Genomic DNA, 25,288 nt, shown 5'->3' on the forward strand with positions numbered 1-25,288 from the left:
AGAGACAAAGAATGTAACAAATGGATGGTTGCAATATTTTGTGTATACAATTGCTCTAAAATTTGTTTAAATTATACACATGGAAACCATTTTTAAACCTAAAAATTTTATGGCACTGTTACGCAAGACTGAAATGAATGATTTAAGTCTTGCTCTGCAGTAAATCATGGATATAATTAGCAAATGGCATACTGCACAAGTAATTTATCATTATTTGGAGGGCACCATTCCAGAAGGATTCAAAGATCTGCAGACCTACTGCATTGTTTCTAAATAAAGAACTATAAATACAGATTCTATAAAATATTAATATCATTACACTACATTATGATTGCAGCATGTAAGAACATATAGTTAAAATAAAAAGTAGTCAATAAAATAAAAAAGAAATCGAGTAATAAAAAAATACAAAATATATTTAGTTTCTGTACTTGAAATTAGCATTATCTACTGGTTTTTGCAGTCCTTTAAATTTGTTCTAATGGCATTTCTAATGCTCAAGCAGTAAAATGTGTAATTTACCTACCATGAGCGCTTTTCTAGGATTAGCTTGAATAGAGTTTTAAAACATGTAAGATGATTTTCATGAATTAAATATATATTTGAGTCCCATACTAAACTTTTATTGTTCTTCCTATACTTTAAAAAGAGGTAGAAGATATTACACGTATATTAAATATTCACATACAGTCATAAATACATATCCAAAAAGAATGTACAGCTAAGCAAATGCACATCTAAATTGTTGCAGAGCACTTGTTAGCAATGCAGAGTTCCCTTCAAAGGAAGGAGTACGGAAATCCTCACCAAAAGCGCCAGGAATCTGGGAGGCTTGCGAGCTGTCAATATTGGCAATTATTTCTATGAGGGACTCAACATGAAGAAGAAACTGTTTTCTCTGAGTAGTTTTTTTTCCTAAATGATCCAAAAGACAAAGGCAAACCTTCTCCAAATGGTATAATGGAAATGTTTGTTCTGAAAACTTCCTCCACGGTAAAAATGCTATATAATATTATGTAGTTCACCAAACCAGCTGGAAAGTTACCTCTTTTCAAATAACCTCAAAATCTGCTTAAAACAAAATTGAAAGGTTTTCAAACTTTTGTTATTTAAGCTACAGGCTCAATTGAAAGGCTGGTAAATACTTGCAAAGCTGCTGTTCTCACTGATCGCAGGAATTTACTACTAGGACGCAACACCGGGACACTCGGAGGACACTACAGCACCGCGCGAGCAGCCTTACTCACCCTGCACAGCAGCTGGGTACGAGCTGCAACTCAGACCGGGCTGAAGTAAATTACAAGCAGTGGAAATTCTAAATCCATAATGTAATCCTAAAGCTAAATGGTGAGACGTGAGAGCTTTACATCAACCACATTAATCGACCTTTTTAGAGGAGAAAAGTGCAGCACCTCAAACAAGAGGTGTTCAGCAGAGGAAGAGGTAGTAATTAGCATGGTTCATGCTTTAGGCCTGGGTCCACACAGCTTAACAGAAGAAATCAGATTTAAACATTTCAGTGCAACCTCTGAGTCTTCTACAATCACCTAATTAAGTTCTGGTGCTCCAGCAACGAGAAGTAGGGGCTGCATTTCAGCGGGAGTCGTGCAAAAGAAAACAGTTCCTACTGACGTGCAAGAATCACTAAACTGAGACGGGTCACGTCTGCCTGGGCTTCCCTGGTGCTGGCATTTCTGCAGGGCTGTTTGGGAGTGTGCGAACTCTGACAGCTGTGCTGCCAGTCAGAACGCGGACAAATATTAATGCTGTTTTTACAGCATGTACATACTGCAATGTTTTTGAGCTGTTTTCTGTTATTCTGATGGTTGTCCCACCAGTCACTGTCAACAGTCACTAGAGACCTCTGACAGAACTTAGGTATTTCAAGTGTTGACCAAGAAGTAATCAGGCTGGTGAAAAACAAGTACCAGACTTTATAAGGTTAAATGAATTTTCACTTCTCTTAATGGCAAAGCTCTACCTCAGCATCCCCTGTGCCTTTATGGAAATCTTTAACACAATTATATTGAGCACTTCCTATTCTAATGATAGTTCCATGTGTGTTTGCATTGCACATCAAGTGACACCATCGAAAAGTGTGTCCCAGCATTGCAGGTGCTATGTCAACCATTGGATAACTACTTCTGCAGGGAGGAGGAGGAGGAGTTTGCAATATAGGCTGCACTGATGTTGCTAAAAACACGCAGGCATTGTTCAAAGCAATAAGTATATGTAAAAATCAGTATGAGTTAAAATATGCTAACTAGAAGAAATACTAGTAATATTTTGTACTTCTAAAAGTACCTTCAGTCTAAAGCACTAGGCACAACAACATACTCTTATTCTGAATTGCTAAGCCTTGAAGTCATTACATTTTCCGCTTGAAGTCCTCTCCACTGAGCGAGCTTCCTTTCAGCAGAGGAGATCTGGACGCAACTCGCCACCAACGCCATAAGCATTGGACTGACAGCAGACACTCACTGAGACAGTGTGACAAAAAGTTCAAATCTCTCCTAGCCTTCGTACACTGCCTCTGCGGTGCTCCCACCTCTTGCATGGCTAGAAATGAGATCTAAAGCCAAAGGTCTGACATTGGACTCAACGTGTAGCAACACACTGTGCCACCTTCACAATACAGGACTGGCCAAATAACATCGTTCAAAGGGAACAATTCAAAACCTCTCTCTTCTCTTCTAGATCCAAATATTGGCAGTGATTAGTTTACTTCAAAGCAATCTTAACTGCTGCTATTTCGAGGGCAGGCATTGAGAGAAGCAAGTAGGATGGAGTAAATCATCTTTGAATCTTTTAAATTTACTGTGTCAGTATTTCCTACATTCAGTAATTGGGCAGATATTTAGATGCTATTTCATCCATTCAAATTAACAACCAGCTATGCCCCGTGTAAGTCCCTGTACAAATGACAAAACAGAGTTACACGCTGCTGTGGGAAAAAGCCCAACTTAACCTCAACCAAACTAACCAAAACCCAAGCCAGTTTCAGTGGAAAACCCAAAGGACCCCTAATTTCCAAGACTCTATCAGCATGCAATAGTGTATGTCCAAAGAATACTACAGGGGATAAGAGAGAGAGGCTATGATTATTGTTAGAAGACAACCTGTTTGTATCTCATACTTTGAGGAAAGGTTTCAGAGAATTCATCCTAGTGTAATGACTACCCTGGTAATATTGCCAAGAGCAGTGTCTGGATGAGTTATTTAACACTTAATATCAGTTCACATAAATTAACGTTGCCATGTAGGAGTGAGGGAACATGATTTTTTCAAAATAGTTTTCTGCATTTCATATCCAACAGTCATTTTTCATTGTTCACAAAGGCAATGACCATCCTGATCTTGCTAATTCTCTGGCCCTGTTTGCATCCCTGCAAACCTTTTCACAATGGAGTAAAGACACAGAATATTCCAGTGTGTACAATTAAAAAAAAAAAAAAAAGTACAAAATTCTTATAGAGAATAACTTATCTAGGCAACATAATCACAGTTGTGATTTATGTACTGCTCTGGTTTGCAAGACACAAGACATCTCACTATTTTACATCAGGATACAGTAAAACAATAAAAATCCAGTGCTGCTTGTAAAATCTGCATAAAAGCTTGGTAGATAACTGGAAACAGACATGTTGCCCAGCAGAAACAGGTCTTTTTGTATAGTAGGTTGTATAAACAACACAGACGTATAATGTATGCAAGCTACCAGTCCTGCTCAGAACACAATCTGATCATACCAGTCATAGGAATTATCTGCTAGGGGCTGTGCAAGGAGACCACAGCCAGATTATAAATAGATTTGCAGATTTTAAGGCCAGAAGGGACAATTATGATCATCTAGTCTGATCTGCTGTACAACACAGGCCAAAGACCCTCACATGATAATTCCTGCATCAAATCATAACTACAATTTGAAACAAAACTTATTTATTTTAGTTTAAACATACTCTGTTTCACAGCAATGAAGAAAAGTCCAACATGTCCCTAGGTAAACTGTCTGGTTAAGTATTGTCACTGCTCAAAATGTGTGCCTCATCTCTAGCTTGAATTTGTCCAGAGTCTGCTTCCTACTACTGAACATTGCTACATTTTTCCCTCCTAGATTAAACAGATTATTTTACTAAAAAAATCTATTCCCTAAGGAAGGTACTTGCGGACGGCAAACCAGTCACCTCTTCACCTTCTCTCACTCTCGAGTGGAACACCCTTTCCCATTTTTCAATGTCCTTTTAAGTGATGGGTAGCCACTAAAGCTTTGATGAAATTTCAACTTGATATTAATCTTATACAGTCCAAGACTGTGTTTACATCCATAGCTATAGCAATCAACTAACAGCTTATATTCTGTTGCTTCTCTACCATAATCCTATGCCCGATTCATCAACGCCTCTAGTATTCGTTCCTTTACATTTTGCTGATTTAAAATTCATATTGTTGAAAAGAGCCCACTTGACTAAGTGACTAATCAGTGCCTCCCCGTGATTTTTAGCATCTTACCATTTTTGTGCCATTGGTAAATTTTATCAACAGTGATTTTATACACTCTTCCAAATAATGATGACATACCAAATAGATAGAGTTGAAAGCACTGCTGTGGAACTGCCAGTTTATGTGCCACTTCATCTCTGTATACTGGGGGTTTTTTTTGGTGGGGGGGTTGTCACAAGGAACAAGACACTTTCAAAATCCTTGAGAGAAAGTGAGAAACTTGATAAAATTTACTTTCATAAAATAAAATTGAATTAACGAATAAAGAATTGGTAGCATAGTTAACAAATGAATTTTGTAATTTTACCCAAAACTTGTGTCAGGGTAGGCCATTTATAATTTCAAGGTCCTAATATTCTTTCTTTTTGGAAATACTAGAATAGCCAGAGCTTCTTTCCTACTACTAGCACTCTGGAATTTGCTCCATGTTCCAAGACTTGGGTTTTTAAATGAACTTTAATGATCTGGAGAGCTCTTCAGCCAGGGTTTTAAATTCTTTATCTATAAGTTATCCAGTCTCATTCGTTCTAAAAAATATTAAAATGTAGTGGGCTACAGCATAACAGCCTCATTACTTAATGGCAGAACTGTATCATTGGAAAATGCTTATAAAAAACCATCATGCTTCTTTCTGAGAACAGAGCAGAAGAGTATTTAGTCTTCTATACCATAATTGATAATTTTTTATCCATTCTTGTCCAGTATTAGCAAGATACCAATTGTTAAACCTGTCAGATCTACAGAATTTTACCCTGTTCTCCATAACCCTACTAGCCACATACATATTTTTACTATTAGTTTCTCTTATCAAATCTCTGTACTTAAATATCTATTATATTTATATCTATATAAATATCTATATATTTAGTGCCGTGGGCTTCTTTATTTTTCATACTTAACATGCAGCTTCTTAAAAATCTGTACTGCGCCCTACTGAATGCCCCCCTCCTTTTTAAATAAGATTTCTGAAGGAGTGAGTTTGTGGAGGACACCCCTCTGCTCCTCAGGGCAGCGAGGGCTGTGCGCCGGTACGGACCCCCGGCACCTAACGCTACGGCAGCCAGCACTGGGGTTTTGACAGTCACTCGGGGACGACGTGAGTCGCAATTTGATCCTATACGTCTCTAAACAAGCTAACAGTTTTCTTTCATGCGAAGCAAATGAAATCAAACATCTTATAATTCCAGAGAATACTGCTTAATGAAAATACTGAAAACATTTTCCAGCATTTTTTATTTTACCATTGAAACAGTTATTGATAACCTATTTTATCCATTGTGCAGTAGATATTTTAGAAATGAATTGCTGTATGGTTTAATTAGTTCATTATTATGCCTATTCTTACATGGTAATTTCTTTTATCATTCTAATCATTCACTTCACACTTTTTAAACCAAATGGAATATCAAAGGTTCTGTAGGATTATTTTTGGATCCTGCACATGTTTCACCACACAATTAATCTGTTTGTCAGAAATACTAGTTAACTTCTTCTCTTTACTACTTTCCTTTACTAGTGATTCTTCTCTATCATGCAAGATGAAACTACGCCTACCCTGCAACAGGACAGACTTTTGATGGTTTTGTCTCAGTTTATTAAAGATTTTTCAATTGTGCCCTAGGCATTACAATAAAATATTTTAATTTTTATAAAGTTTTATAATTGAATATTTTCCTTTATTTATATCTCATCCACAATATTTATTTAGTCTTTTTACATGTCTTTACTTAGTTAAAATGCAGAGAGAAAAATATGGTTGTTCCTTTGCAGGGAAGATTCAGTACATTAATATAAACTGTACACTAATTCCCCCAAAGCATATATATATGTTGTAAACCTGAAGACTTTTTACACAGCTGCTTATTGCTAAACAGTGCCTTGTCCAGAAGGGGACAATCTGTGTCTCTAATTGCTGTCACTGAAGCTGAGATTCATTATGTGACTTTCCCATTAAAATGTGAGCATTAATTTGTATAATGAAATATCACCCACTGCAGTGTTCATTAGCCATGCCCTACTGTATACTGCACATTGTTAGCTACCTAGAAACTGTAGTTAATTTCACTAATGGATATTTCCCTACTTAGTGTTTGGTAGGAAATTTATACTGTAACATTACCTCTTAAACTTTTAAGGAAATTTAAATTCAATCAATTATTTTCAACAAAAGTTTGGGATGTCATTAAGACAGGAGAAAAGGCATGCTGTACAATGTTAAGGATGGGAAATCTGGAGAAATCTAGAGAAATGAAAAGTCCTTTTAGTTCATCTTAGAAATGTAAGAATAAAGGATGTTCAATACCAAAATTGTCTCCTCTTGGAGCACACATACCCATTTTCCTTAATTATTCATATTGCTCATCCCACTACAAGCGCCTTCAGAGAATGGCAACAGGCAGTCTTTTTTTAGGAAGAAAATGTGAATTGAATTCATTTAAAACAGCACCATTTTTACTGTATTTCATCAGTTCATCTAAGCAAGTTTTAAAATTGGCCAGTCACGTTTCCAAGGGAAAATGCAGCAACACTGTAAATGTATATAATATATCTACTACGTGCAAGATGTGTGTCATACCTATCGTAACATACTCTCAGTCAACGGACACAGCCCTGCCAAGTTTTTTCTTCCTACCCCTCTCTTCCTTAGGTTTCTTTTTTCTTTATTCATTACTCAAGGGATTTAACTGTGCCAGTCATACTGGGAATACACCTGAGCACCTAATGACCGCAGAACCCAAACTGGTCTACATCTGCAGTAGCTTCTGAATGCTAACACAAGGTGCAAAGAGGTGCTAGAGCTAATCTGAAACCGGCCCCTATGTAATGTGTCACTTGTCAAAGGTAGAACATACGAAATTTTAATTTTTTACACTGAACTGTTTCTGTGCAGTCCAAAGGCATGTAAAGTAAACCCCACGCCCATATATTTGACTTCAGTGGGAACTGAGAGTGCTCAAGAACATAAAGATGCTCAGCTCCCTGAATGAAGGAACCTTAAATTGCTGCCCCCAGAGGGGAAAAATGGAAACTCTGGAAGCATCTGCATATGGCACATTATGGGTCTGAGATACTGAGATGGTTTTCTTTTTCACAAAGTCTGAGCATCTCTAAACCTTCTGTGTTATAACCTTTTCAGCTGTATTATTTTGTATCCAGGAAGCTGAATCACAAAGCGGCCAGTCCACCCACATGTCTATGACGCTCGACTGGTGCCCATACATGCTTCGCCCTATGAGTTTGTGTGAGCTGAAGTAGGTAGCTCTGAAGAAGCAGGACCATCCAGCCCATCTCTATTCACTGACAAACATAAAGTCATCTAGGAGAGCTACAAGAGTTCTGTCTGTGCTCTCCACACCCTGAGGCTCTGAAGTGTTTGGCCCTGAGAGTCCTTCCTCTCTTCCTTCGGGGTCATACTAAGGAACTGCCTTATCCTTTAACTCTTTTTAGAGCAAGAAAGAGGAGAAACTGATTTCACATAATTATGCCCTTTTCTTCTTATCATACAGGAACAATCAGAAATCGTATCTTACTATCTTCCCCTTAAAGCTTTTCCTGTCTGAATATCATTGAATTCGATAAGAAGAAAAATCCTCTACAATTGTGTGTTGGGACTCAACTGAGTGTGCTCAATAAAACCTTGCTTCGTGCCCCCCGCCCCCCCTCTTCAGAAGCTCATTATATGACACAAACTACACAGATACTGAGACTCAGCGTGGAGAAGGTTGCAACCATGAAATATCAAACCGAAAAAAGAAGCAACCCACGCCTCTAGCTAATTCTTCTAAAACAGAGCACAGCTTCCTCCTCTTGAGGAGGATTAAACAGCTTCTCTAGCTTTTTTGGGCCAATTGCCACAGAAGCACCTCCTGGCTGGATCAGACTTTGGGTCTGGTCTTGGCATGCGCACCAAACCAACCTACTCGTGTGCCTCCAAACACACAGATGTTCGAAGGAACCTGACTTCTGCTGAACTGCTTGAGCTCATCTCTAACAAACAGGTGCTGTGAGAACAAGAACAGTAATTGAGTTAATGTAGTGGAGAAACACAGTAAAGTGTTTTTTATCAGTCAGTTATATGATCCAGGCATATAATAAAGACAGAGTGTGACATAAAAGGCAGGAAACTGTCCCTGATAAGTATGAGCTAACCAATATTTGTTTAATAACTGGTATCTATTACATCATTTCCATTTACTGCAAAGCAACTTAATTTTTATTTAATAACTCTAGTAATTTGCCAATTTACATTTTTATAATATTTATTAGGATTATTTCCAATATGTAAAACATTGCTCCATTTAAACATACTCTTGTCATTATTTACAAATACTTTGTTCTCAACCTAATGGAAATTGATCTTTATCTATGTTAAAATTATAATGATTTTTAAATATATTGCAAATGTTGTTTCAACAGTCTGTATGATGGTTTGGGGTTTTTTGTTGTTGTTGTTGTTGTTATTTTATACACGGTTTATTTTTTCTTGTTTTAATTTTGTTTAGTCAGTTTTATTATGCAAGTTTTATGGAATATTTCCATTACAATTAATTTATTTTCCATTAGTTCTAAGCCACAAATACCAAATGCATAATCACTGCCATCTTTAAAACAAGAACAAAATGACCACTATATAATAAAGCAAAAGGGAGAGATGGGTATCCTCAGGTTATTTTAAAGAATTTTACTTTCCATCTCCAATAGTAAAAATGTCAAACTGTTTAAACCTCATAGTTACAAGATTATTTTCCAATAAAATAACTACCATTTATTTACTTTTACTACATTAGAGAGCACACAAATAGGGTTTTCACTGTGTTTCTTCATTTTTATTTTCTTTTTACAAAGTCCAACACACAGAAAAGCATATTCCTGCCCTAAATGGTTTGCAATCCAATCAGACAAAATGACATTAGGCTGCCAAATTTTAAAATTCAGATCAAACCAGTGTGGTATACTCCTATTCCACAATCCAAAGAAAGAAGAAAAATGCAATGAACAAAGCTTCCCATCTCAATAATGAAAATTTTTTCTTTAAATAATTTTCAGCCTTCACTTTCAATTTTTCAAAATCAGGCCTCACATTTGCAAACCCAACATTAAGTGTGCCAGCACATGGGAGAAACATGACTGCTGATTTTGGGAAGGGAGGAAAACACCGCTTATCTGGTACTTCAGGGAAATAAAAATTAACAGTGAAGTTTTTCAAGTAGGAGGTACAACTGGAAAGTATTTCTGCATGCAATTTATTTTACCTATCTATTAGAGAAGCAGCAGTAAAATTCTGAAATTCATTAAAATGGTTTAAAAAGAAAATGACTCCACAATTATAGTGCCCACTATGTCTGTTTACAAAGAACAGTATCCTAAATCTCCAGTTTTGCACATTCTCCCAAAGCCTACTATGATACCTAAGACTTGGAAGAAAACATTATCATATTGACCGTATACAGAATTTCTAGTGATGTCAACTGGACCCAAGGATATCAGCACTGTATATCAGATTTTAATTATGGATATAGTAAGTCTTCTTAAACATATACTGTATCTCTACATGAACCTTACCATGCACATATGTACTTTTAAGCAAACAAGGTATTATAATTTAAATGGAGTGGTTATAGTTTAGTAGTATCGAGAACAGTCCACCCAGTGAATGACATACCAAAATAAAGTGAGAATCCAGACCAGCAGTAAGTCTCTGTGGGGTAGAAATGCTGTGATTGTTATTTAAAACAAAACATGGTAAGTTTTACCATGGTGCAAAAAAATGGTAAGTTTTACTACCATTACAAGTACTAAGTTGGGTGAGTTCTATTTAAAAAAAAGCAGATCCATGAAGCTGATGCATTCGTATGAACAGTGAGAGGTTAAAAATGAGCATGCTAAATGGAACAAAAATAGTAACTCTGAGAAAAACATACAGAATCCCTAAGCAGATGCTAAGGAAGGCCTTTGAAGCAGTTAGTATAACTAAGTCTGAAACCAATAGGCTTATGCCTATTGAAGGACAAGGGTAATTGAAGGAAACAGTGATGAAGCAGGGAAGGAGACAGAAATAACCTCAACTGGGAAAAGATGATTCTATTAAAGTGGTCTTTATCCAACAACACATTCCTTGTGCTTTTATTTAAGACTGTCATATATCTTTCTCAAAAGAGTTTCTCCAACTAATGAGTCCAAATCTACACTGGGAATTAAGGCTCCTAGCCACATATTATATTACCCACCCCCCCCCATGGCATGTGTCGACAGTGCTCCGCTCACTCGTTCCTCTCACCTGTATGTATTCTCAAGTGGACCTTTAAGTGATGTGATGTTCTGAAAGTTTTTCCACAATATGGGCAGTCTTTCATGGCAGAACCAAGGCTCCTGTCTCTCAGTAAAGCTGGCTGCTGGACTCCTACAGATCTCCCAGCTTCTTCTCCAATGTCTGCAACACAGAAATGTTCTCACATCACTTCAGCACATGTCAGAAGTTGTTCTCACTAAAACTGCTAACACAACACAAAGTTAAACATGTCAATACTACACCTGTCTATTTCATTCTTTAAATCTGACAGAATGCTGACAATTCATGTATTTTCTTGTTATTGTCTTAAATTATTTCATCTTTCCTACCATCATTTTAAGCAGCATATGGTACCTTTATATTGAACTGAATTATACAAGAAAAGAAACAGCTGTGTCAGCAGCTGGTTTGGTTTCTTCTTTTGCAGAGATCCTATTAATTTTTCCCCCAAAAGTTTTAGATTGTTTTTTGGTTGAATCTATTTAATTTGTAAGTATTGTGAAAATCTGTATGCTTTTAGAGGGAAAAAGTTTGCATCAGTATATTCAAACCTCCAGTAACAACGGAATTCCAGTGATGGGGAGTCCAACAGAAGTGGGAATGTCTACACACAAGCTAATTAACTTCCTTCTGCAACATTTCAGCGTTGGAGTTATGACACAGGACCTAGTGAGTGACCTAATATCATGGGAAAGGCAATGAAAGATTGGTCAGATGAGGGGGAATTCCTTCTCACTCACAGCTCCGGGGTTTTCTCCTTCAGTGTTCACAGCTACACTTATTCTTTGCATCGTCCTACAATGAGTGAGACTCCAGGACATCTTTTCTCTCTCCTGATATAAAGAAACAGTCATTCCCAGCCATCTTGAATAAGCTGCTATTATGCAGGCAGGCTATGAGCAAAACAACTTACAAAAGACTGACATAAAAATTGCAAAAATGTAAGGCGTTTTTAAAAAGTCATTATTCAAACCACACAAGACTCATCTATCATCTCGTACTTACAGGGTCATGTAATATCACATACACGTATCGATTTACGATTTCACCAGAACATACCATGGCAAATGTTGAAATTCTGAACCGGATTTCCGCTGCTGGCACGCAGGCCACAGAGGTGCCATACACACAGACACTCCATCACGGCCCTGGGCAAGAGCTGAGCTATCTGGGTTATATTGAGGTGGGGAGCATATAGTTAAAATCTGCATGCAGAGTCTTGATTATTTCAACCATAAAGTACTGACTAGAAGTGTTCTGTCTTTACCCATTTGATATGTAACTAAAGCTGTCAGGAAACATAGTGCAGTTTACACAGCATTGCCTTTTAAATGGAAGTGATGGGACATAAGAAAGACTTAAACATTTGGCTCTAATAAAAACTATTCACACAGTAGCAGAGACCCAAATACCACATTTCTGGAAAAGGTATTTCATTATTTATTGTAAAATGGTCCCTCTGAACTACTTCGCTTGAAGCTGAAAGAAGGGGATGATAGAGTGATAAAAAAAAAATAAAATACATAAATGCTTATTGTAGTCATGTATGTAATCAAGCTATTGCTAGTCTTCAAAAGGCAAAATCTGATACTTTTCACATCATGATCTTGTTTAACGTCTTCTGATTGTTCTTAGACTGCAGAGTTAAAGCACAATATTTAAGTTAGAAAGCTAGTAACTGTCATTTTGAATTATTCACAAGTATGTAAAATAATATACTACAGGAATTTATTTTGTCTTCAGGAGTCCAGGAAAATATAAATAGGTGCTAGTCTATAATTCCAATCTCCCTAAATAGTTTGGATTTTCCCCTTTTTTCCTTCTCAAAAGTTGTACATACTCATGTCTTAAGCTGCTTCGGGAAAAAATGAATTCCTGAGTGCAAAAAAGATTTTTCTGAAGTGCAAAATACAGAATGCATGATGATAAACTGCAGGATTTTATTTTGGTTTTCAATAAATACTATATGAGCATTATAGATAAATATATAGATAAAGCTAACAAGCCACTCAGGAGGAATTTACTGAATAAGCCTACTAGTTATGTTTTGCTGTATGTCACTCTAAATGATGGCCTGTTATCCATTTGCCTTTTATCTTTCTATCTAGAATATGTGTGGCCCAATAAAAAAGAATAAATTTGTAAGATAAACAGCTCGCTTTGCAGATTTAAGAGTCTAATTTTCACTTTACACAAAATTGAATTTTTTCAAGGCAGCGAGACGATGGAGTTTACTCTAGCACTAATCCCTCTGAAAAAGCAAACTGAAAACAACAATGAAGCAAAGAAAGATGTGGGTGGTCTGAAAAGTTTTCTTTTAGATTTAAGTAGACATACAGTAGATAGCTCCAAAGGCTTTACTCCACCAGGGGCCTTACCTTGAAGAATTTTTCTTCCCACACTGAAAGCATTCCTAAGACTTTAAAGCTGGGCTGAGGGGTTTTCTTTTTAATTCCTCTGCCTACAAAGCCCACCGAAGCACTGGAGGCCGTCGCTACCTGAATGAGCCGCTTTGCATCTAAGTTCTTTTATTTCAAACAATGAAAAGATATGTTCAAGGCTGCCGACTGTCCCCATCAAATGCAACCCCAACTTCTTACTAGGGCCCCGTTTTGGTAAATCGTACCTATCTGTCAAGGCACTTAAATTTAAAATGTGCTTAACTTTAAAAGGCATTTAAGTCTCGCTGACTCTGGTACCAAGGTTTCCTATACTGAGTCTCTTCAAGAAATTTATGGAAAGTGAAGAGGGAAAAACGTGATACAGAAAACGGAGAAGAGGTCATCAGCAAAGCAGTTAAGCAGCAAACCGGTGAATACAGACTGTGCCAACAACAGTGCATGTGGGAATGAAAAATCTTCGGCTCCACCAATAATCGTGTATTCTAGACCTCTGATAACCCCTTTCTCCTGCTATTGAGACCCCCTTCCTAAGTAGAAACTCTCAGTTCTGCGCGAAACTGGATGTTTTACAAATCTGCAGGACTAGGATTAGCCCTACCAAGTTAATTTAATTTATGATTTACTCAAGATTTGAGCTATGGTTTTCAGGCTGCTCAATTCCGAGGGTAAAAGAACAGGAAGGAAAGAGAACAGTTACTTATCTTACAGCCATTGTGGTTCACTGAGTTATGTGGTCTACATGCTGTGCACTTGATGCACGTGAGATTAGACTGGTGTTTTACTATCTACTTCCATTATAGGTAGGTCTACGTCCTGAATGTCTTCCTGCCCATCCCTGCCTTTCCTGATTCGAGTGCAGGAAATAACAGAACAGAGCATAAAATATTGTAGATGTGCATGCTAGATTTAAGGCTTCTGAGCCTTGTCTCTGAACTTACTTTTGCTGAGCTTTCCTTTCACTTTGAAAGCACGTGTTCACAGCAAAAGTCATGGGAAGAAGTGCAAAAAGCAACATTCAGTTCTGTATATGAAACCGATCTTTGTGTCAGTATAAGGAGAAGGCAACAGCTGTGAGACCTGCAGCTGCTACATACGCTGTACCTGTGGTTGAACTTGGCAGTGCTAGGTTAATGGCTGGACTTGATGATCTAAAAGGTCTTTTCCAACCAAAACGATTCTCTGATTCTATGATTCTGTACTGCTCCACGGCACAGGATACAGAGGAATTCAGTCACGGAGCAGCTCCTTGGGTGGTATGACAGGGACATCTCTTGCATACCATGCCTCAGCTACATTTAATAACTGACCGTGCGCATGTTCTCATGGGACAAATGCAAGGAAAGAAAGTTCACTTTAACATCCATATCAGAAGGTGGCAATTAGCTGCATAACCAGAGAGACAATTCAGCCAAAAGGTGAGCAAATCTATTTGCCACACAGACTGAAGCAAAAATGAAGCAATCCATAAAAATAGTATTTGAAGGACTAGCCCTTCTTCAGGCAGACGCTCACTTCTCAGGAGAGGAGGGACAAAAAGCCTGCACTCCTGGCCTAGCATGGAGATGACCTGTGTCATCTGGCTGCTTTCACATCCCCACGGTCCCTGGAAAAGAAATTTCCACAGAGCCAGATAATTCCAATAAACAGTTTTGAGCCAGGAGCACTTTTACAGTAGCAGGTTAAAAGAGACACACACACCAGTGAATCCATTTTTATAGCAGGTATCTTACTAGGTCTCAGAAATGATCTACCCAGAAATGAGTCACTGCCACGGCTGGCAGTGTCCTCAACACACGGACAGGGAGCCTACAGAGGCACCATGCCAACTTCCATGGGTACTTCTAGAAAATAGACAAGCTTAGATGGGCAGTGAATCTCTGTACTCAAAGCAGAAGCTATCTAGCCAGTCGTATGAAGAACAAAAGAAAAATAATTACCTGAAATTTCCATATATGTTCTCTACAAATGGTCTACCTGTCTAGGATGACTCTATAAAGATGATTAGAAAAGGATTGATTGCTTTTGCAAAAAGAAACACGTTTTCAGCTGGTTAGGTAGCAGCACTGACTTCAGTCATACTAGCAGCCACACTTTCAAAGGAGCCATCTACATACATGTCCCGTAAATTTTACAGGAGTATTTATCTGCTGTGTGTACATGAAAGTGCAGGGATTCACAGAGGTACGTGCATGTTCAAAGGAGCTAAATTGCAATCCTCATGCAGACTAAATTATCAGTGAAGTCAGTTGGAATTTGCCGACACAAGGATTGCCAAATTAGCCAAAACCAGGCAATCACATGGAAAAGGTCATCAACACACAAAACAGGTAATCAACACACAAAACAGGTAATCATCACACTTACAAGTATGTGTTTGCTCTTGCACATTTTTCAGACATTATTAAAGAACCCTTTAAAGTGTGGCCAGAAGCCTTTCAAGCTGCACATAATCCCGCATTTTCATATATTTCTGAAATTCAAAATATTTGTAGTTCCTTAGAACTGCCTGTAAAAGTTAACAAAACATGGTGCAATGAGAAGTGGTAGTGACCACGGTTATTTTTTGATCTGTAAACCACCCAGATTAGTCCATATTGTGGCAGCAAAAATTGTATCCTGAATCTACCGTCAAGAAGGGAGTTAGAAGATATTCGATGTGTTAATCCTGTCACTGCTGCTGCTTTTATGCAAGTACGCCTGGACTCAACCACCTCGTTCCCTGCGAAGCAGTATAGGGTATGCAATAAGTTTCTAGGAAAACATGCTTTAGCTTTCTTGCCTATTCCTCACAGAAAGCTTTAATAATACTGAAAATAGTGGAAAATAGGAATATAATTAGGGATATAATTAACCATATTTTTCCAGCTACCTGAAGTTGTTTCAATTAGTATGCTTTGATGTAAAAGAGAACAGAATCTGGCCCAGTGCTCATAATTTGAAATTAGAATCCTATTAGCAGATGTCACTACACTTTTTTGCTAGAGAAGTTCATGGCTTAAAATGAAAGAGTCTAATATTACTAAATATTACAGTTATATTTTAGGCCTCCGGAAAGAGTTACTAATGTCTTAGGTCAGGAACAACTTGCTGTCTCTATTGTTTCATCAAGGATTTAGGTTTTATAATGACCATATATGGGAATCTTAAACTGTTAGGCATTAATATGGATTGGCAGAGAATTTGTTTAAACAGAGAGCTATTTTAGAAGAGAATTGGAAAGGAGGCCTACTAGTGAGAAAGCAGCATTCACATTGTTTGTATTATTAGAAATAAAGATTATACCAAAGGTTCCACTGGTAAATAAAAAGATACCGCTTCTGACATCAGACTTCCCACTTAGCCCTCTGAACCACACAGGCAACCACCAGGCACAAACTGCCCTGCCTCTGCTGCTGCTTAGTGCATTAGCAGATTTAAATTTAAAATACAATCTAAATTAAACGGAAGTAAAATGCCCATAACCGTCTATACGAGGCAAGACTTGCAACATTCGGAAGCGGGCAAATGGCAGTCGTAGTCGATACCTCAGGCTGTCTAGGGGAGTTATCTAGGCGTTATTTCAAGCACAAGAGAAAGGGCGTCAAAATATTCTAAGCAATTTCTTAGTAACTGGAAGGCTGGTGACTTGAGGGCAGCACACACACCTTAAGCCCATACCTGGAGCACATGACAGACTTGAAGATGGGTGGTTTTCACACCCCATATGGGTGGAAAACACTTTGCACGACAATACTGCCTGTATGCAAATGTTGGTTGTATCTCAATGCTTTTCACTGCAGTATGTATTCTGAGAAAGATGCAAGAGGCTGTATATACAGCACAAAGAAATGTCAATAGACACTTAACCAAAATTAAGCTTTTGTTTATCACAAAATATTTCTTACCCTCTTTTTTCATTTTAATCAAATTCCCTACAGAGTTTTTGTTTTGGAGTTCTTAGCAGTCTTACTTTTCAAATTGTTCTAAATCTTTAAAACCTTTTAAGATAATCAAAGTTCAAACACAGTTTCTGAGTACATCATTTTAGCTGCCTGATTTGTTTGAAGAATCGTGTGACCAAAAGACAGAAAATCATCTCAGTTAAAAACCAGAGTTGGTTACTTGCCATTAACTTACAGAGCTCAGTTTTGACTGAAAATGAAGCATACTGAAAAGAATTCTTTTTTGGAGAGAACATTTTTTGCATGAGACCTTTTTAACTGTATCTTTTTTTTTTTTAAAGAAAGAAGACATCTTAAGCACCTTACAGTATCTTTCATTTAACAGTTGGCAGAAGGAAACTCCCAGATGAACATTGGCCTGTGTCTTTCTCTTTAACCAGCTGAGTGATCCAAGCTTCTAATAAAGCTGTTCCAATTATTGTAAAAGTCATCTAGTACCTTATAGCCACAAATATTGACAGTTTATTGCACAACGCATTCATGACATTTGAAGGTCACATCATACATAATACATACAGTTTTATAAAAGTGTCTGGAACAAAGAGATACATGATCAGCAATTACATCTTACCATTTGAAGGTACGATTTTATACTTATTTAAAATGAAATACTATATGAAATGCAAATTGTTAATAAAACACAAAATAGTTAATTTCCTGTATTTATTGTTTTATTAATTAGTGACACTGAGTTCAGTTGTACAAAATCAACAGATTGTGGTCCATGCCCCAAGAAGATTACAGTTAAATACCATTATCCTGGAAACCATCGCACATATTCTTAGTTCAGCATGAGAAGAAAGCAAGCTTAGAACTTTAATCTCACTGTTGTATACTTCTCCAACCCTACTGAATTCAATGAAACTTCAACACTTAGATTTGAATCAGGACCGTAGCATATTATTGAAATATTAGTTTTGATAAAGTTGAATCAAAATGAAACTGAAAAGAGTGCTGAAGGCATATCAAAATTATTCATCCTCTTCCAATGCTCATGACTTCTAAGGCCATTCTAAAATCACATGCACAGTAGTATAATTAAAAGGTATAAGTTGCAATTTATGCAGTCAGACCTGTGCACAGTCCTTCAATGAAGTCAACAAACGTCAGGGATACACAGAGCATGGCCATCAAAGTGCTCGTCTTTGGCTAAATAGTCTTCACTTTCATGACATCACCACTAGGTCCTGGAACCTCCAGCCACCTAAGCAGAGCTGAGCTTGCAGCAAATGACCACGTATCACTACATTGTTCCCTCCAACACAATTTTTGATGGTTTGTTTCAAAATCCTGCTATCTTCTTTTCTAAGCCTTTCACATGCAAGATACTTCCACCAACCAACTCCTTCACCGGCTTTTCAGCTCTGCTACTCCATGGCTTTGAAAGCCCTGGTTCAGGTACCAGATGGCCTTAAAGCCCATACTACTCGGGTTATAGCAGCTTCTACAGGCTGTCTGCATCATATTCCCATCTCTGAGATTTGCAGAGTGGCTACATGGAGCTTGATAAACACTTTTACCTAGCATTGCTCTCCTGATGCCAAGGCTAGATCAGATATCCAATTTGGGAGAGTTGCCTTACAGTCCCTCTTTAATTAAGTACTCCTGATCTCCCACTCCTGGGATGGATTGCTACTGCTGATTAAGCTCCAGAAGTAAGGATCTGTGGAGGCAATTTCATGAGGGAGAAAATGAAGTTGCTAGCTAATCAATTAAAATAACCATTAACTGGACTTCTGTGAATGAACATATTGCCTTCTTCCTGCTTCCATACTTACCCTTCCACTTGTTAGCATCTCTACATACCTATAAACCAAACAGGTAAGGTGTACTGCATTATGATCTCTATCTTGTTCCTAAACTACATGTGGGACAAACAGAACCATTTGGTACAGCGTACATGCTACACTGTGAACAAAATCCAAGACGGTGTCAGTAAACTGTAGGAAAGATGGTGAATCTGGGTGGAAGAGAGTGGTATTGAACCTATTTTCTCAGGGTTCTTCCCATGTGCCCAACAATGCAGAGTTTGTGAGATTTTACAAGGCACGAATTAACACCCAACTCCACATAGTTTTCAAAATCCATTAATATCTTTTAAAATCTTTTGAGCAGTATGGAAATATTTAATAACTACACTGGCCAAGTTTCACCCTGAGTGCCTGGGCTTTAGCAAATCCAAAAACCAAACAAATAATTTTTTCAAGTTAGAACCACAGACTTGCCCACATTATAAGTAGCTCTCAGGGCATCAGGTACTATTGGAGAAGTTTTTGCATACTAACCCCTTTTCATTGTTATCATCTTATCATAGGGTGGCAAAATCAGCATAGATGTGCTGGTAGCAGGTCATCAGATTTTATAAAAATTCATTCTAATAAAGAAAAATGTAAATTATTTAAAATGTCACAGGAACATCTTTCTGTAGACACTAGTAAGAAAGAAACCAACAATAGAAGCAGTCACAAACACAACTGTGCAGGTAGCTAAATTACTAATTTCCCCCTCAACGAAATGAGAAAGAATAAAGACTGTTATTCCATTTACAGATTACTGATTACAGAGGTGCTGACAGAGTCTCCAAAACGTGAATAATGTCACGGTACGTGTTACAACATTTGGACAGACTATGATAGTATGGACTTTTCCAGTATCTGTATTTTCTTACTTTTTACTTTCCAGTGCTGCCTTCAAACTAAATGACTGCTTTGAGCTAATACAAATACCTCTGTAAATAATTCTTCTCCCATTTAACTTCTTTGGTACATGCCACTTAAGTATAATTTCCAACTTCTTTCCCCATTTCATAAAAAAATGAGCTGTACTTGAAGAAATGAGCAACTCTGAACTGCTGAATCTATTTTACTACCACCCTTTTTCCATAAATATGTTAATTACATGAGTTTTGCTATAACAGAAAAATATTGTTTAAATTCATTACTTCTAATCTTAAGAAGGATCCTTTAACTGTTCGGTAGGTTTTTTTTCCTCAGTTTAACAGTGTATTGTGGGCATACTGAGACCATGATGTCTTTAAACATGATATTATATGAATGGGCTCATTAATTTTTTTACACTAATGATGTACCTCGAAAAGTACATTACTAGGTCAACCTGTATCCATGTTTTGTAAAATAGCCTTAAAGTACACTGATAACATGCCATTTGTGGGCTATAAAAATTGAAATGCTGCCTATGGAGCTGATATATCAATAATCCATTTTCCCTTTTCTACTACAAAAGTGTAATTTTTTTTCATCTGAACTATCCTGGTAAAAAAGAGAAAAAAATACTATTTTGAACACTCTCCTCTGATTTAGCTGAGCTTGTGGCAATAACTGGTTTAGGCATAGGCTTCAGTATGCTGGAATGATCCTGAAACTAATTTTGCATGTGTTGGACTTGGACTGTGGCCATGCACGTCAGTATGCTGGAACAGAGTTATCTAAATCCTGAGCCTTATTTTACATGTGCTGGTGTTGGACTGTGGCCCTACAATCTTTTAGGTCTCCATCTGTAGCTATCAAAGCCAGGGTGTGCCCAGCCACTCGCTACTGCTCCCTGCTTTCCTTCCACAGGAAAGCTACAGGCTCGCAACCACCCTCCCACACATCGGTGTGACCGCGAGCTCTTCGGAGCCCTGGCAGGTCTCACCGACCTTCCTCTAAAGCCTCTTTGCTGCCATGCTGGCCTTTTGCAGCCCATCACACTTCTTGTATCCCCATAATCCTAGAGAGTTATCAAGTCCCACATCAGTGACGAGAAGTATCAACCTCTCAGACAGATGTTCCCTCAGATTGAGTTAATTCCTTTTTCAATACCAGGTAAAGCCACCCACTAACTTTAAGCAAGCTGTGGAGACCACAGCTCCCAGACTGATGGAAGGCCCCTCCAAGTTTCCCAGCCTGACAGTGCTCTCCCTGTGACCACTGGTCAAAGTGATTTGAAGTTCAGATGGTCTAGTCAGAAGCTAGCAGTTGTTTTCTTCTGGGGAAAGGGACAAGAAAAGAAAAGATCAGGCACTTGGAAGCCACATTCCTCCAAAAATGCAACAAACGCTGGCTGTGCACAAATCTGGACCACCAACACAGAGGCAGCAATGGGGGCTGACCAAAGGTACAGAGTACTTATCATCACCCTAAGGAGAAGGGGTAACCTGGCGGGACGTACAAGCTGATGGTTACACAGAACAAAGTTTTTGCAAGCCTCTCTCCACTTGTTCACAGTCCCTCCACATTAATGCACTAGTAAATACACATTTTAACCCATCAGGAGCATCTATAAAATTAGGAGATAATCCAGACTAAATCATTTGCTCGCACATTTCTCTACCTGAAATTAATAACATTTTGTCTCTACGGAGCCTACCAAACTGAGGAAACAACTTCTCGCTAAGGTCAAAATTAGACATTCGAATGAAGATCAGGCATTCTTCTGTGAGTGGACAGACCCAAGTTAGCTTACTGCCTGCCCCACGGACAGAGGAAGACTTATTCTAGGAGGCAGAAGGTTGTTCCATACCTTAGCTTATTAGCAATGCACTTTCCTCAAACTCCAACAGTAAAAGAAATTCAAAACCCAGGTAGTCTGCATGCACGGAAGCACCTTTTGTTTAATAAATAATTCAGCCATGTGTTCCTTTTTAATTTAAAAAATGGTCTGACTGAACAGTCAACAGAGTGAACTAAAGTTGGCAAAATACAGCATTGAAAAATTAAAAAGTGTATTCAAGGCTGTATTCATTTGCTTCACTCCTCATATACTGGAGAGACAGGCTGCGCTGAAGTTCTAGCTTTTCTTTTTCTTTTAAGTTATACAAATACAGTCACGTTATGCTCACTTGATTTTGAAAGCTGCCTTGCCCTGAAATTAGTCTGTCTCTGTTACCAGCACAGCAGCCACTGCTCCTCTATCTCATGAACGTCATCAGAAATTCAGCCAAAATATTCTCATAAGCGCCTCTGCCATGCCTGTGAGGGCTAGACTTAACTATCGACCATCTTGGAAAACAGAAATACTGTAAAACATTCTGGAAATATTCAGACCATCATCTGAATGATGGTCTCATATAGTAATAAGTGTATGGTAAGGTACAGGAAACACATCTGTCTGGCTGCAAAAATCTGCAGATAATGTTGCAATGAAATCCATCCCAGGTCTGAATTTGTAACACACTATTGCAAATGCATACAAATACTTGGAATCAGTTGAATGCATTGAAAACAGTCAAAAGCATAGAGAACTATCTTAAGTATGAAGTCACAGGCTCAGTTTCTGTAAAATAAAATTCTTAGCAGTAAGCAGCTGAGGATAAGAAGGAAAAGAGCAAATAGAGTCAATTCTTAACCTTCTGCACCACGAGAATTTTAATTTAAAATTTAAAAGAATTTCTTGAATATTAGAGCAGACAGCAAGGAAAAAGTAACGCTGTGGCAAAACCTCCTTATTTCAGATTCCCAGAGATCTACCTGTCTCCCCACACATCACAAAGCAGCAGCAGACACTTAATGCCTTCCTAACCAAGCACAACCTTTTAGACTCCACTGTGCTGGATGTTTGTCTCCCACCACTGTGACTGGCTTTGCAATGTTTTGCACCCTTTCTGATCAGTGTCTTCTGAACCAATGACCACACAGTAACCACCATGCAACCATGCACCAACACGAAATTACCAGCTTGGTGATGTTCACGTGACATTAAATGCTGACAGAAGGAAATCTTATTGCAGAAAGGTAAGATATGCAGGAAAGAAGATCTTTACAGGGAAGGAGAATAGGGGAAACCTGACCCTTACAAAGTAACACTGAATTTAAAGAAAATGACTTGGCAATAACACACCTTTCAAAGTGGACATACTTATTTAAAATGCATCTTCTCAGAACTACAGGATGACAGACATGAGTCACATTTGGAAGAGACAGAAGTTTCACAAGTACATCTTGAATAATTCCTCAGCATATGGAGGAAGACCAGCTTTTCACAAAATTTTCACTATTCTGAACAGTAGTAAAATTACCTGCAGTATACAGGATGCCAACACTACACAGACCAGATGAGCACTTTGTACAGATAGGAAACTTTCAACACCTTGCTCTGTTGTGACAAAACAGCCTGTGAATTATATGTACAAAATATACCTCTGAATCTGACAAAATCTGTAACAAACGCGTCAAGATAACTATAGAGATCATTTAGACCCAAACTCGTACCCTGCAAGTCAGAGAGTCTTAAGATTCTCATTTTGGCCAATTACTAGCTTACATTGAGACACTATGCCATAAGTACCATCTCAGTGAACAGACTAATTTAAACCCTGAGAATGCAGCCTACTGCATTTGTGGAGACACATGTTTCCATGCCTTTTCAGGATGGTACTAGTGGGAGCCACTCCAATAGCCTGGCAAGCCCATGCAGAATTTGGTACATAACAAACTGGCTTGCAACCGATCACATTTGAAAGCTGTCTACAGTGGGACTGGCCAACCTAACAAACTAATGTATGGGGTTGAGAAAAGGTGAACGGCAGAATAAACTGGTCACATGAAACTGAAATAATTTCAACAATTTCACTAGTACTGGTTCTTTTCTGGCTAAAGATTCTGTGATATCTCACTACAGATACGTGCCCAGTCACGAGGGTCATACGTATCTGTGTCAAAAAAGGGATCCTGTTGACTACTGGGCAGTGGAGCTTGCTGATAAATCCTGACACATTTTAATAAAGGGTGGACAACCAAATCTTGTCACTGCTTAACTGTCAGTAACTCTATACTATTATTATACCAAGTTTTATCATAAAAGTGCAGGTGAGTAGCACTGTGTATTTAAAATAAACCATGATGGGAAGATGCAACTTAAGAAAGGCAGCTCAGATACCAGACAGGATGTTGATGCATGCTGTAGATCAGTGGAATTGTAGTCCAGAAAAGAATCACTGGATAGACCATCACCTGCGGTACTGCTCCAGTGACTGCTGTTCACCAAACAACAACGTTCTTCCTTCTCTGTATTCTAAGGTTCTTTTCAATTAATATTTGGTTTAGTTATATTGAATCACTGCTCATCTACAAAGACATTATTTATTTTATTTTTCTTTTTAAGAAATTCCTTTCTTCTTAGATACACTTTCACCACATTTCTTTTAAGTATGAGAGTAAACACACGGTCCCTATAACGGCAATTTCCATTCATAGTTTGACAACTAAATGTTGCAATGTTACTTGAAACTCCTGCCTCTTATCTTTCAATTTTTCTTAGGGGAAAACAGCACAGAAATATGTTCTGTCATCTATTTGAAAAGATGCAGATATAATCCACCTATGATTGCAATTTTTGGAATTAAGACTGTGATCTAAACCAGCAGTATGATCTACATTTTAACCACAGCTATTACAATAAATGAAACCAAACACAGTGATTCTCCACACATTTATCTCTATTCTGCTAATGCCTTGCAAGGCTTCTGGCTGAGAATGCTTTACATCAGTAAGCATTATTGAAAATATTCTCTGAAAAATATGCACCATAAGACCATAATCAAAACAGAATTATAGATAGGAGATTGTATGCGTCCAGATCTTTCTTCGCTTTTCATCTATGGTGCAGAAGTTGCTAGCCATCAAATGTTTTAAATATCTGAGGGTCTTCTGATGGCAGACAACTGGCAACATAAGATCAGTTAGTAGAAGCTGACTATCAACATCACAGGCAAACCCACTGCCTCTGGCATTATCAGGGACTTTGGTCAGCACAGTCATCTGAGGGAACAATGGCAAACCAGCCTTCCCACTGGGACAGGGCCATGGCCAAAGCACGCTGAAGGCATGGGAACTGATGGCAGTCATGCTGGATTCCTCTGAGGGACCAACCCCTTTGCATCCTCCTGCGGAGGGTACGGTACTTCACCAGCAATTTTAGCAATTTCAGTGAATCTGTCTGCACTCTAACACACACAAAGGTACCGAAGCTTTCTCTCAAACCAGATTTTCATGAACTTGCACTACCAGACCCTCCCCTATGCAAAAACAGAAAGAAGTTTTGCAGAAGTTCAATGAAGAATTTTCTTACTCTACAAATTTGCTGCATTTTTAGTGCTCTAACTACTAGTTGATAGGGTCAAACTGGCAATCTGGTCACAATGAGGAAAGGAAACCTCT

General features: G+C 38.1%; 1 protein-coding gene across 3 annotated transcripts in view; it reads right to left on the minus strand.

Annotated features, from left to right (window-relative positions):
• The window catches only part of ZNF536 (zinc finger protein 536), a 352,810-nt gene that overhangs the window by 125,858 nt on the left and 201,664 nt on the right, over positions 1–25,288 (minus strand). For all 3 annotated transcript variants that reach the window (XM_075765690.1, XM_075765692.1, XM_075765693.1), the window contains one exon: positions 10,778–10,930. In XM_075765690.1, coding sequence (XP_075621805.1) covers positions 10,778–10,930 — 153 coding nt within the window. The remainder of the gene's footprint in view (positions 1–10,777; positions 10,931–25,288) is intronic.

Source organism: Balearica regulorum, chromosome 13 (assembly GCF_011004875.1).
Source record: "Balearica regulorum gibbericeps isolate bBalReg1 chromosome 13, bBalReg1.pri, whole genome shotgun sequence".
In the NCBI taxonomy this organism is placed as follows: Eukaryota; Metazoa; Chordata; class Aves; order Gruiformes; family Gruidae; genus Balearica; species Balearica regulorum.